General features: G+C 38.0%; 1 protein-coding gene across 1 annotated transcript; it reads left to right on the top strand.

The window, feature by feature from the left end:
* The first annotated feature begins 427 nt into the window (after positions 1–427).
* On the top strand, positions 428–8,972 carry LOC149162096 (CO(2)-response secreted protease-like). The gene is made up of 11 exons (XM_089437130.1): positions 428–1,164; positions 1,249–1,340; positions 1,446–1,543; positions 3,209–3,373; positions 3,463–3,574; positions 3,682–4,273; positions 4,593–4,690; positions 6,222–6,461; positions 6,566–6,680; positions 7,536–7,749; positions 7,852–8,972. The coding sequence occupies exons 1-11, from the start codon at positions 1,081–1,083 to the stop codon at positions 8,406–8,408; spliced, it is 2,367 nt and encodes a 788-aa protein (XP_089293256.1). The 5' UTR covers positions 428–1,080; the 3' UTR covers positions 8,409–8,972.
* Positions 8,973–14,880: the final 5,908 nt, after the last annotated feature.

Raw genomic sequence — 14,880 nt, 5'->3', positions numbered from 1 at the left:
ATACATTAACCATCATTTTCATATAGGGTCAAAATGTTTTATTTATGAATATATTTATGTGGGAGAGAAAAGTGAAATATGCCAATCACACAGCATGACATTGCTTACAAGCCAAGCCCAGCCGTAAAAGCTAGTTTTTTATAATCTATGTCATTTCGAATTTAATAAGACATGGAAATCCAATCACTCGAGGAAGGATCTTTGCTTCCAAGCCAGATAAAGCTTGCTCTAATGACGATGGTCAACTTAAAGAAGAATACCGAGAATAAATAATGGCTGAGACGGTCTTGAAAGTGATGAGCGTGGGGACGTGAAACTGACTCGACTCACGCAAAATCACGCAAAAATTACTTGCTGTTTTATATGATTTAATGCAGTTGATTCTACTTGCACGCCACTCTGAGTGCGACGGATCACTTCTTGCTCTGCAACTAATAATTTTGCAGCAACACCCCACACTGTTCCCTCACGACTTAAATTCTTTAAACGAAACGTATGGTTTTTCCTTTGGTGGAGACCATGCCGATTGCGTGACTGTATGATAAAGAAGTTTTTTTGTAATTTATTTGGTACAGGTTTTAAAAATACCAAAAATAAATGAGTTCAGGGGTGATCTCATCCTGTTGTTCCTGTTTGTTTGTTGGGAATTTAGTTAATTTTATGTAAACCCGGGGAATTAACTCTGTTTTCATATTTGGGTTTTATCAGCAAGTACTCGGTTTGAATCCCCTAAATTAAATACAATAACTTACTTGGAGACACTGTTTACTTAAAATTTAACATCTTGTGCTGAGGAACTAGACCAAGAGCACAATGTCGTACAATAATGGATTATCCTTGAAGCAAACAGCAGTATCAGATCTAATGCACACTCACTCACTCTTCCTCATTTCTTGCATTACAGTTGATTCTTTCCTACGTCTGTGGATCAAAACACTTGTGCCTCCTCAAAAAATATAACTACAACAACCTATAAATGAAGCCATCAACCAGGGAACAGATACTAGTGGCTTTCCATACCTTCATCTGCTGCTGCTTTGTAATATGCAATAGGTTTTCCTCTTCCCCTGCTGCACAAAAATGGCAGGAGCTTCCACCACATCATCCACCCTGATAATTCTCATAATATGTTCTTTCGTATGTTGGGCAGAGGCTCAGAGACAGGTCTCTTATCTCACCATGTATATTGTAATAATTTAGGTTCTGTAATCTTGTATGAGTATGATATTTTGGTTTGTAATCCTGCAGGCCTATGTAGTCTACATGGGGTCTTCTGGGGGTATGGCGAAAAGCTATCTTAGATATTCCCATCTGCAGATGTTGGTTTCTGCTGTTGGAAGGTAAGGGAGTACCCTGCCGCTCTTGGTGAAATTAAGTGTAATTGACAGACTGCATCTAATTGTCGAATTGGGATTAAATTTATGTTGTTGGTGAGTTTAATGCAGTAGCAAGGTGGCAAGAAAATCTCTAATCTATTCATACACTCGCTCCTTCAATGGATTCTCAGCAGTTCTTTCCGAGCAACAAGCCCAAGTAATAGCTTGTAAGTTCTTAAATTTCTCCCTCCTTTCTGTTTGGATCTTTATGAGGGTTGGAATTACAGGAATATCTTGACAACCATATTCACCACAGTGCAAACCTCAATCATAGGAAGGGATTCCAAGCTATTCTGAAGTGATGCTTGTTTTGTGGATAGAAAGGCCTTCACATGATTGGTCAACAGGGGACTTCCCCTTATAACTGATCGATTTCTCATTTGGAATGATGACATTTATGATTTTCTCTTTGAGATAATTTCAAATATTTTTTTCACATGGAGAATTTCAGATTTAGATGTTCTCAGATTAACATACTGGGAGTATAGTTAAACTGTGTACTATATTTTTATGTTCAAGTTTTACTTATGATTAAACTGTGTATTATACTTATATACTCAAATTTTTGGAAAGCACTTTACCCATCATCGGAAGAGACAGTGAAGAGATTAAAACAGTTCAATTTCACACTTCACTGCTCTCTATAATTTTGGCTTACTTCACTTTCCCATTTCACTGAAATGTTCTTCACATTATTCGCTCACTATGATTTACACACTTGACTGATCTTTATATTATTGGATCACTTCACTTTCACATTTCACTGCTCTCTACATTCCTCGCCCACTTCACTTTTACATTTCGCTGCCCTCTGCATTACTGACGCACTTCTCTATTCTCAATATCATTCAAAGTTTTTTCTTTATGTTCAGTGAAGTAAGTGTTCATTAAAAAAGTTGGGAAATATTTTTCTAAACTGTAATTTTGTTTGAAATGGTGCATTAGAAGAAGTATAGCAAAAAGCCTTTTATGTGATCACCTTGTTTCAAAATCAACTCATATCAATTCATCTGTGCAATGCCTGGAAATTACATCTCTCTTACATAAACAATTACAGCAAACGAAATTTATGGAATAGGAATTCAAACACATTTGTGCATGGGTTTCCACCCAATTGTATATGTGTAAAAGCTAAAACAGTACAGAACCATGTAAACTCTGTTCTCACAAGAACCTCAGGCACCTTTATGAGCATCTCAGATGGCATTTTAGAGCTGGGTCTTAGCTATGTTCATGTTGATGGCCATAAACAATGTGTCTAATTCCTCGCCAACATTCAATTAGAAAAAACAAAAGGTTGATGGATCACCCCATTCTCACAAGGTTCTAGATTGCACATTGATTGTCCAGATGCAAAAAATCAGATATGTGATATATCAAATTCTCACGGTGCCAAAACATGGAGATTAACACCTCCTGAATTTGATACCTCTTAACCTAATGAATCAATGGCAATAATAACCCTACCAGGGCTGGCTCCTCTTAACCTGATGAATCCAAGTTAATAATGACCCTACCAGGGATGGCTTATTAGGTTGTGGTCTAGTAGTAATCAGGTGAAACTTTACCATAATTAGCAGAAATAATTGACCACAATTAGCACAGGTTTTATTCTCAATCCATTCTTATTTGGACTTTACCAAGAATGCCCCAGCGCCATGTCCCTGAACTTTCGATCTGTCTTCACCCAAAAATAGGGTGGTTTATGATAAATATGCAGCTCATAAGATAAAACTATATTTAGTCAAAGCAATTTATAGTTTTACATTCTCTCCTAGAAAGAAATAACTATTACGGGACTAAAGCAATCGGTGATTTTTGGTATTGGACAGCAATGCCAGGGGTTGTTTCAGTGTTCCCCAGCAGGATGCATAAACTGCATACAACGAGATCATGGGATTTCCTACAACTGGAAGCAGATTATGCAGAAGGCTGTCATGAGTCTACATTGCATGCTCCAGTTACAAGTGATGTGATTATTGGACTTCTTGACACAGGTAGAAATGGCAAGAATATCATTGCATCATGATTAATTCGATATATTATTATACTTATAGGCTAATGTTTTAAGGTTTGATTTCTGTAGGTGTTTGGCCAGAATTAGAAAGCTTCAATGATGAGGGAATGGGACCTATTCCTTCTAGATGGAAAGGGAAATGCATGGAAGGAGATAATTTCAATTCATCTAACTGTAACAGGTACGTTAAGAAATTCATCAATATTCTATTTTCCTTGATGCACACAACAGGAAATTCTCTGTAGATGAAGCACTGATTCTTGAACGATTGCATTTAAAAATTCTCAGAAAGCTGATTGGTGCCCGTTACTATGGTGATGGATTCTCTATGTCTATGGATCCTGAAGCGAATTTCCCCATCTATGATGGCCCAAGTACTAATGACCTAAACGATCTTCCAAGGCCAATTAGGACTTATGGGTCTGCAAGGGACTCCCTGGGGCATGGAAGTCACACCTCTACAACTGCGGGAGGAAGATTAGTAGATAATGCAAGTTATTATGGGTTGGCAAAGGGAGTAGCCAGGGGAGGAGCTCCTCTTTCGAGGATTGCAGCCTATAAGGTCTGCTCTGAGGATGGATGCTCGGATGCTGATATACTTGCGGCCTTTGACGATGCCATTAAGGATGGCGTCGATGTATTATCTCTTTCTCTCGGTGCTCCTTCATACTTTACACCAAATCTATTGACAGATGGTATAGCCATCGGCGCATTTCATGCGGTGCAGAATAATATTGTGGTTGTTTGCTCTGCTGGTAATGATGGGCCTTATTCCCACACAGTAGTCAATAGTGCGCCATGGATCTTGACGGTGGCAGCAAGCACTGTTGACAGGGTTTTTGATTCCAAAGTTGTTTTAGGAAACAACAAAACATTTGATGTAAGTGTGCATTGTCAAAGATTATTTCTATGCAATGGGGAGCTTTACGCACTCCTGGGAAGTATTTTTAAAAGGCATTGCATTTTCCTGGATAAAATTTTCATTTATTTGGAATCTTGCACAATTGTAATATTTTGGATAAGATCTTACCACTTCAATTTTCCATCATTTTGGATAAACTATCTTTCCAGGCGCATAAGTCTCATCTTTATATGCAATGACGAGTCTTATACACCCTCAGAAAGAGCCTTCAAAGTTATAAAGCACCAAGGTAAATATCTGTAAGATCTAATGAATTCACTTCCTCGTACTGGTGCAGGGACAAGCACTAAACTATTTCAATCTCAGCAACAGCTCTTATCCCATTGTTTTTGGTGGAGACATTGCAGCAGATGGAGTCTCTAACAGCTCAGCAGGGTATGTATTCACTTATTTGATATTTCTCCTTCCATCTATAAATCTAGTATATATCTATCTTATCTTAGGATGTATTGAGCATCTAATATAACAGATCATAAACTTCTCATCTATGAAGTAGAAACTAATTCTTTTTGGAGGTCAAACCTTTACAAAAATATTAAAAATTAAGGGGACAGTATTTTACAGGAATGCAGATTGTTCTCTTATCCTATATCAGGTCCAACATGAGGGTTGCCACCATCTAGGCTCAACCTAATTGAAAGCCTAATTGAAAGTCCAACATGAGGGTTGCCCCTGTCTAGGCTCAGCTTAATTGAAAGTCCAACATGAGCGTTGCCCCTATCTAGGCTCAACCTAATTGAAAGTCCAACATGAGGATTGCCCCTATCTAGGTTCAACCTAATTGAAAAGAAAAGGTCAAGTTCAAGTAGAACTATGTTATAGGAAAGAAACAGATAAATCTGTGAAGTTCTTTTTGAAGACAGTTGAATAAAAACACTATCTGAGCTGTCTTATGTGGTAATGATATCTTTGCTAAAAGGATTATCCTTTGCCATAGTCTAATTGTTGGATAATTTACAAGTTTTTGGATATATTTTCTGGGCACATTTGTTCAGAATCTGGCAGGAATTTGTTGGAATCATTTATTTTATGTCTGAACTCTGCACAATCTAAGCGTCTCAGGGTTTTTTAGGATGCTAAATTCATTTATAAAATTAAAAAATAAATTTTAAGCCAAAAAAATGCCGTATCACCAAAAATTGTTTCGCAGAATTCTGGCCAAAAATTCCAAAACATATAATAGGAAACAACACCAAAAATTGTTTCACAGAATTCTGGCCAAAAATTCCAAAACATATAATAGGAAACAACACCTTATCCTTTAATGCCTTCGTACAATGTCCTCCCATTCTATATTTTGGAATTTTTCCAATATTGACTCAAACTTTTGCTTAAGATATATTTGTTATATATATAGATATAGATATATATGCCTTGCCTAATGCATTGGAGCTATCTCTACTTCCTTCTCTGGGCGAACCTAAGAAGTTCAGAGGTGATTGTCACATCTTTGTGATACCCTCCCTCTCCCTGTCTCATACCTGATATGATGTTTTCTCCAATTGGGCTAATACCAATTTCCCCTCCATGGTATATATAATTTTCAAGAGTTCCCATGGGGATTAAACTCGCTGATATTGCATGGTTGTCTTTTTGTGCTCTCCTCTGCCCTCTACCTTCCAGAAGAGTAAATGCCATTACGTGCTTTTATTATTAAATCTCTCACACATCTCTCCCACGTAAGCTGTAAAATATCTAACTTCTCCCGGCTTATAGCAATGCCCCACTTTTATTGACCCTGTTTGATCCGCCTTTCCCCTGGCCAACTTAAGTTTGCTTTGGCCCGGATGGTATGAAATGATTAATCGTGGGCTGCTAATAGAACCGACGAGCTTCCATCATTAATCTTTCTATTTGCTAATGGCAGACCATGGCTATAGCATAATCCCCTGATAATTGAATGCAGGCGCTGCATAAGTGATTCTCTCAATGAAACGGGAGCAAATGGGAAAATTGTGCTATGTCTTCAGGCAGAAGCTGATGAAAGCAGAAACAGCAAGAGCTCCTTTATTAAAAGTGTAGGCGGGGTGGGAATGATAATAGTCGATGACACAAACAAGTACATGCCTTCAATCTACGACCTGCCTGCAACTCAAGTTTCACAGGCTTCCGGCATGGAGATCCTTGACTACATAAGATCTACCACGTAATCCCTAATTCTCCAGTTACTGCACTGTATTTAGATATAATTTTAACATATTTACTTTATTGCATGCACTAATGTGCTTATCTGATACATGTGACATGCAGTGAGGTCACTGCAACCATTCTTCCAGCAGAGACCGTGGTAGGGTTGAAGCCATCGCCAGTCGTTGCTAAATTTTCAGCTCGTGGTCCCAGTAAACTAACAGAAAACATTCTCAAGGTAAAGCAGTGGATTCCGAAGTTTGTTGCAAAACTCTACGCTTTCACAGTATTCTTGGATACATTCATTGGACATGGGTATTTTCTGAGAATACCTGAAAATGCTCATAACCGTTTAATTAATTAAAAGCGATCCAGAAGGAAAAAGGGCTCTGGATCAAATGGGAGTATAAGATGGAAAATTTAAGAGAGTTTTTTATCTCCAATCTCTTACGATTTAATAAATAATTAATTTTTTATTCTAAATGTTCTCGGATGTTTAAAATTTTTGATGAAATTAAAAGACAAATTAAATACTTATATATAAAATTGTCATATATATTAAATAAAAAATAAATTTTTGAATTTCCAATTTCTTAATTAAATTGGTTTTAATTTTCAATTTTATGATTCAATTTGTTTATATTTATTTTATATAGAATTTTTTTTTATATTTATTTTATATAGAACATTTTTTTATAATTTAAGTAGATTTAATAATTAAGAGTACTTATTTTCTCTTAAAAATTTAGAGGTTTCAAATCTAAAAAATAGAGTATGTATTCTTAAAATAGTCAAATTACTGATTTTCAAAATAAATTATTATTATTATAGATTATAAAAATAATATATTTTCAATTTTTTTTGGAAAATTAAAAAGGAGAATTTTCCCTTAAATTAAAGGAATAAAAAACACAAAAAAACATGAAGCAATTAAACTACACCATTCTTTTTAATTTTTTTTAATCGGTCATCCATATGAAAATCGCATCTCCACAAAAAGGGACATGCTCCCTCACTGGGGCTGTACAGCGCCTGACTCCTCTCTCCACACAGTGACTACCCATCGATTATACTAATTCCAATTGTATTGCAGCCGGACATTACTGCTCCCGGAGTCAACATATTGGCCGGATGGACCCAGGAGAACCCGTACAGTGATCCCCCTCCAGGCGAATCGCCCAGTCCCTATGCTATAATCTCAGGGACATCCATGGCCTGTCCACATGTCAGCGGAACTGCAGCCTTATTGAGATCTGTCAACCCTAATTGGAGCGCCTCGGCAATCAAATCTGCTCTCATGACTACAGGTATGATTCTGGGAAGCTCAAGTTATCAACAAATTTGAAAGCCTGGGGTCAAATTCCAGAAGCCCAATTTCGGTTTTGATTCATTTTTTCTCATTTCTGCAGCAACCACAATGGACAATGCGAACGCTCATATAACAAATGACACGGGCTCTTCAACCACAGCATTTGACTTGGGAACAGGGGAGCTAAATCCCGTGAAGGCTCTGGACCCCGGGCTGGTCTATGAAAGCGATCCAAAGGACCATTTTCTGTTCCTCTGCTATTTTGGTTACAATCAAACCCAGATCGGCAGCATAACTGGGAACAAATCCTTTGTCTGTCCCCTGGATTCGAACCCGGAACTCATTAGCAACCTCAACTATCCATCCATTGCCATATCCAAATTGAACGGTACCAGGTCTGTAGTTCGAACATTGATGAACGTGGGTCCCGTTGATTCAATATACACAGCCACCGTGATGCCCCCTCCAGGGGTGGATGTGAAAGTATATCCTGAGAAATTGGTGTTCTCAGCATCTCAGAAAAGTATTAGCATCAATGTCCAACTGAAGGTCACGGCTACTCCCTCTGTGAAGGACTATGTGTTTGGCAGCCTGAGTTTCTCTGATGGCACTCGTTCTCTCGTTACACCTCTCGTTGTGAATCCTGTTTCTGTTTAATGATCTCCATTCAATGCAGAGGTGCTTCTAATAAAATTCCATGGAGACCCGTTGCAGGCTTTATGGTCATGTTCTGAGCTCAAGGATCTTCATATATATGCGGTGTTGATGATATTCACATACGTGTTCCAAAGTCGACGAGTTTTACAAGTAATTACCAATAATCTCCCAACAAATTCCCGACTCCAAAACGAAACTGCAGGCAACTGGAAATGTCACAGGGGAAATTTCAAAATATTTCGTGTGATTATATTAATCCAACATTGAACTGTCAATAGCAGCAACAATCTGTTTATAATAATGTTTCATGGCATTATTGTATCTGAGAGAAGTTCAAAAATAGCAGCAATGCCATGTTTCATTGTATTGTTGTATGGAGAGAAGTTCAAAAACAGCAGCAATGCCATGTTTCATTGTATTGTTGTATGGAGAGAAGTTCAAAAACAGCAGCAATGCCATGCTATTATTGTAGTGAGAGAAGGTATGGAAATAATTATGCATTTTACAATTGAGTGAGAAGTTCAAAAATATTAAAATTGAGAGAATTATGTATTTTACAATTCACTCGAAGTTCCAAAAATAACATCAATGCCATGATATTATTTAATTGAGAAAATTCAACATCAATGCCATGATATTATTTAATTGAGAAAATTTATTGAATTTTCTTTTGCAGTGAAGTTTAAAAAATGGCAGCAATGTTATAATATCTTTTAATTCAGAAAAGTTAAAGGATTATGCATTTTACACATGAGTGAAAAGTTCAAGAAATTAGTGACAATGCCATGATATCATTTAATTTAGAAACACTATAGAAAGACTTGTGCAGTTTACAGATGAGTAAGAAATTAAAAATAGCAATAAAGCCATGATATTATTGACTTGAGAGAAGGTACAAGAAGAATGATTTATTTTACAATTGAGTATTACTAGACATTTTGGTGTAATTAGTTAAGAAGAATGATTCATTTTACAATTGAGTATTACTAGACATTTTGGTGAATATGTAATTAGTTAAATGAATGTCTATGTAATTAGTTAAATATTTCACATTATTTGTTATAATTAATTAATATTATTGGTTATAATTAATTAAATTAAAAATTTAAAAATTATATATAATAAAATAATAAATAATAAATTTATAATAATTTAATAGATTTAATATAATGGGTTATTTGAGGTGGTTGGGCTCAATGGTTATTATTTTCCTGACTGTTTGAAACTCCACTATTGACATAATGAACTATGATGGGTTGATTAATATTGTTGTAATGACTTCATGCCTTTGAATATTGTTGTATTGGCTTAGAGACTTGTGATGGTTGGAATCTTTAATGTTTGGTGCCCTAGAAGCAATCAACAAGGGAATAACAAAAATAGTCAATTGATTTTTTTAACATTATTGGAATAGTGAAATTAATTTGTTGAGATTGTGCTCTATAACACTTTGGGACTATTTATATGTGTTTTGATCCATCTATGGGATCAAGAGCATCCATTTCAATTTTTGTTTTGAGTTAAATTGGTACAATGTATTCCACTTATATCTTGATATCCAAAAAGTCTAATGCAGTTGTCTTGATCAATAAATTGTATTTTTTTTTTGTGAGTAGGAGGCTACTTAATGGTGTGAATACATTGTACTAAAGGGTGGGGAGATACATTGTGCATTTTAAAATGTTTGATGTGTTCTCCACACTCTATGTAAATGCATAATGTGTCTCCCTTCCCTAATCCTCACAGAAGAGTCATTGTAAGTGATAATGCATATGCTTGCGTTGTGTGCATGTATATGCTTGAGCATGGATGTCTCTTCTTTAGAAAGGGGGTGGAGCATGAACATTGTTGAAAGTTCATGTAAGTACCATTTTTGTCACCTTTATATCACAATTTGGCACAAAAAAGAAATAGTTCAAAGATATAGAATGATAAATTAAATGGGTAGAGTTTTGAACTATGAAAGCTCAAAATGGAATATGGACAAAGATCAATGGATTGTTGTCAATTCGGCTATTGTACCAACGTGGATGTGGATAGAAGACTACACCGAGTTGGGTAAAAAGGCAAAGAGCATAATACGATTGAGTCTCTCAGATTTAATGAGCATAATACGATTGAGTCTCTCAGATTTAATATCATTGAATATGTCAAGAGAAACTACAATGAAGGCATTATGGAACAAGTTAAGGAGCTTGTACTAGCCTAAGTCCATGATAAACAAATCATTCACATTGAAAACATTGTATAACCTAAGGATGAAGGATAGAGCATTTAAACTCCTTCAATATTGTGGCAAGTTAGATAGTATTTGTTGATATCAATCTTTTAGATGAAGATAAGTGTATCCAACTGTTACTTTTTTTTACCAAAATCATGGGATAGTTTGGTTGTTGCCATAGGTAGTAATGAAAATGTTGAATTTGTAAATATGGTTGGTTTGCATAATGTATATTTGGCCACTTGGTGTACTTGTATTGATTATTGTAAATAATATTTTAAATGAGTCAAAAGAAAATTTATTTTGAGTTGAAGTCCCATTGCGACTTTTAAAAGAAGAAAATTTGACTTTTTTAAATTGCAATTTTTGGCTCCAAAAGTTGTCAAGTCGGCCCAGGGAAAACGATACACCCATTCAACCCAGGAGATCTGTTAAGTTGTGGTATGTTCTATGCTTAGAGCAATTTACTTATCTTTCTTATTATTATCCATAGATTAGCAACCACATGTACATTAAGTAAAGTGCAGATAGAACATTTAAACGATCAACAGAAAACAAGCCAAGACAAGAGACACAAGATGTGGTGGCTAGCCAGGGACAAACCCCAATATGGGGAAACCCTTTGATCAAATTTATGTTCAATAATTCAACAGACAGAAATAGTACAAAGATTTGATTTATATTAGCAGTAGCAAACCCTAAATCAGCCCTAAACTAGGGTGGTAAACCCTAGATCGAACTCGTCAAATCTCTATTGGTGAGTTGTTCACCGTGAACTAGTCCAAGACTTTGCTGTGCATTAGTCCAAGACTTCACTGCGTATCAGTCCAAGACTTTGTCGTGTACCAGTCCAAGACATTGCCGTGCATCAGTCCAAGACTTCGCCATGCACCGGTCCAAGACTTCGCCATGCACCAGTCCAAGACTTTGCCGTGCACCAGTCCAAGACTTCACCGTGCACCAATCCAAGAAATCTACGTCCTTCTTTTCACACATGTGAGAGAGAGAGCCTTTCTGCACAAGAGAGAGAAGAGACTCTTGTTCTGTGCAGGAGAGAGAGAGAGAGATATGATGAGAAGTGAGTGACCAAATGAGGAGGAGTCATCCTGTATTTATATCCAAACATTGAAGGTGAATAGATGTGTCTGTTGGGCGTCTGAGCCTACATAAGCTGTTGACTGACTTTGATAATTTGTCAACAATCAAAATAAATTCATATCTCCATAAATACTTATCGGAATCAGATGATCTTTGGATCAATCCTACACCCCTCGACGAGAGGAATCTAGGAAAAATATTATCAGCCATGACTAAGGTGACCCACATGGAGTTTGGCCCTAGTTGCCAATTTTAACACTCCCTCTCAACTAGGGAGAACTCCATCTGCAATTCGTCTGACTATCACTACTATTCATCCATCAAATGCACCGCCTTGTACAACTTGACCCTTGCTCTACTCTGCTATGCTTTGTTCTGTTCTGCTCTGCTCGAACTATGAAGAAGAAGAAGTGATTGAGGATGTCTCATACCATCCTTCACTAACCCGAAGTCAGTCTGGAGTGTGTACCACTTTCACTGGTCCCAGACCAGTCCTCTACTGACCCGAAGTCAGTTTCATAGGGTGTACCACTCTCACTGGTCCCAGACCAGTATCATTGATCCCAGATCAATGGAGGTCATCCTAGCATAGGGAGTATGGTAGATACAATGATGCGTCCATCGATAGAACTACTATGGTCCCTATCCTCATTTCCCTGCTCATTGATCAGATGAGAGGTACTTCCCATGAGTCCCAGACTGCATGGGTAGGATGCCTCGACTAGAGAATTAATCATCATGTCCACAGGAGAACGAATCATCCTGTCCAGTGGATGCTGTTAGCTCGCTATATAATGATGATTCTCTAAAGGTTGGAAGTGAGCTTGGTCCTTGGTCATGCTCGAAAGAAGCTTACAACGGTTGCCTTCTTCTTTCCCTTTGACCCGCCTATTCTCCCTTCATCTCTGTTCCCCCTACTTTTCTTCTAAAAAACCAACAAAACCCCTTTTGTTACAAGCCCCGAGTGTTAAAATCCAAAACCCCATAAAACCGCGCCCATACAACTTTGTGCCTTCATATATTCGTCGCCCGTAACCTCCACCGTTGAACTTTCCCCGCTGATCTGACGGCTCTCGTCATGCCCGATAAAGCGACTTGCACGATCGTTTCCCCGCCCTTCGATCCTCTCCGCCGAAGATCCAACGACATTCGCTCTCCCCGCGTCCACGAAGTGATGGAATGTTAGTGCGCGATGGAGAGCGGTTTTCTCTCTCCTCCGCCGCTACGTGTCGCGCGTTGAATGGAATCGCACGCCCTCGCCCTTTTACCGCCTGACGCCCAAAGGCGGTGTGATCGATACCGCTTACCGCTTAACCTTCCGTTCCCACCCGATAACGGTCGCGCACCTTCGACGCCTGATCACTGTTGGATCTATCCACCTGAAATCCAATGGCCCACGTTCGCTCCGCTCCCACCTCTTCCGATACCCTCCGCCAAGCCATCTCCGTCGTCTATTTTCTCGATCTGACGACCGATCTTTCTCCCTCACCCAGCTCGTCCATTCGCCACACAGTCCATGTCCCTTTACCATTCTGTGTGCCCGAAGGACGAAGGCGACTGGATCACCAATACCAGTTGTAGTTGCTCCTCAACAACCATATTTAACAAATAGTATGGCCGATGATCCAGGTGGATATTGGTGGCCACCTACCAAGTCCACCTGGACCCCCACCATTGTTTATCTCAACATTTTCAGTTTCCTTAATTGTAGCACAACTTACTATTTTTAGCAGTTTTTCGGGTCCTGAACTTCCGGAGCCATTTTGAGGCCCTAAACGATGTTTTTTGGGAAATCTAGGGCAAAATCGATCCATGGACTGATGTTGCCTCCCGAAGTGGTAGTGCTCGGATAGATCTTTCTAACGAGCTATTGTACGCGTCAAACGGAGATCGTATGCCAAAGTTACGACCCCGGGAAGTTGGTGTACCAATTTACCCAAACGGGGCCCACAGTTTGGCGTTTCATCTTCTAGGGTTAGGTTTTGGAATGTTAAGGTTTTTTCATTGTTTCTCAACAATAAATAGGCCTTCGAGCCTCATTGTAACACAGTTCAGAGGCATGTAGCCACCACATCTCTTCTTAGAGATAAGCTACCATCGCCCTAGCTAGTTTATTTCCATTCCTGTTTGTAAGCATATTTCGGTATTTTCTATTAATGAAATGAAGCATTATTTCCGCTGCATCTTTGTGTATATGGTTATCTCTGTATTTTGTTGCGTACCTGTTTAAATCCGGATCAGCCGAGGAGGAAAAGGACAGAGCGTGAGCAGGTAACTGCATTTAGCAGTTATGGAACTTCATGGATATGAGCACTCCTGCTGCCCGAGAGGATAACAGAGCACCTGAAAGACCAGATTCATCCACTGAAGCAAGCAAACGCACTCAAAGGCTCCATTAGACAGTTAAATGCAGTTGGTGGTCAATTATGACCCCTCCATACCTAAAATGGCCAAGTGCCTTTGTAATGAAACTCTATATATACCCGAAAACAAGGTGTGATCAGGGTTGGTGGTTGATGTTTTGATGTAAAGTTCAACTTCTGGAGATTGTAACTATTTTGATACTTGCAGCGTCTCGTCTTCATTTTTAGCTAATACAAGCTTCTTTTGTTGTTAATTGCTCACTTTCCATTTCTCTTCCCTTCCAAGCTGTGCCTGATATGCTGTGTGCTTGAACTCTTGATGTTTAGCATTAGAGTAGCTGTCATCCTATCTATTATCACTGACAAAATTTCAAAGAAAAAAAAGGATCTCCATAAAGAAATCTCACTTCAAGTAAGGATATGCTTCAAAGTTTTGGTAGTTATGCTTGGTATAATCTTTTCAAACATTTCCATTCAGTTTTGGAGGGTCTTGAAACATTTGAAAGAATGTTTTAATAGAAAATTTCTCAAATAGCAAAGTTTTGGGTTGAAACTATGATTTTTGAAACAACTCAGCAGTTTCGTAGCGCGCTACGAAACTGCTGAAGGTGACAGTTTTGTTTTTTGAGGATCTACCTTGAAAGAAAAAAAAGATTATTTTGAAAGGGATGTTGCTGCAGAGGTGTAATAAGATCACTTGAGAAGGTTTGAGCCCTAATCAAAAGGAAAATTCAAGAAATGAAGATACATACGCATGCTAAACCTTGCGCTACGAAATTAGTGTTTTCTA

The sequence above is a fragment of the Pinus tabuliformis genome, chromosome 5_2 (genome assembly GCF_031772625.1).
Source record: "Pinus tabuliformis cultivar Carrire ecotype Pingquan chromosome 5_2, CPIR1, whole genome shotgun sequence".
Lineage (NCBI taxonomy): Eukaryota > Viridiplantae > Streptophyta > Pinopsida > Pinales > Pinaceae > Pinus > Pinus tabuliformis.
The sequence above is the reverse complement of the archived record's forward strand: the minus strand, read 5'-3'. Positions and strand labels throughout refer to the sequence as shown.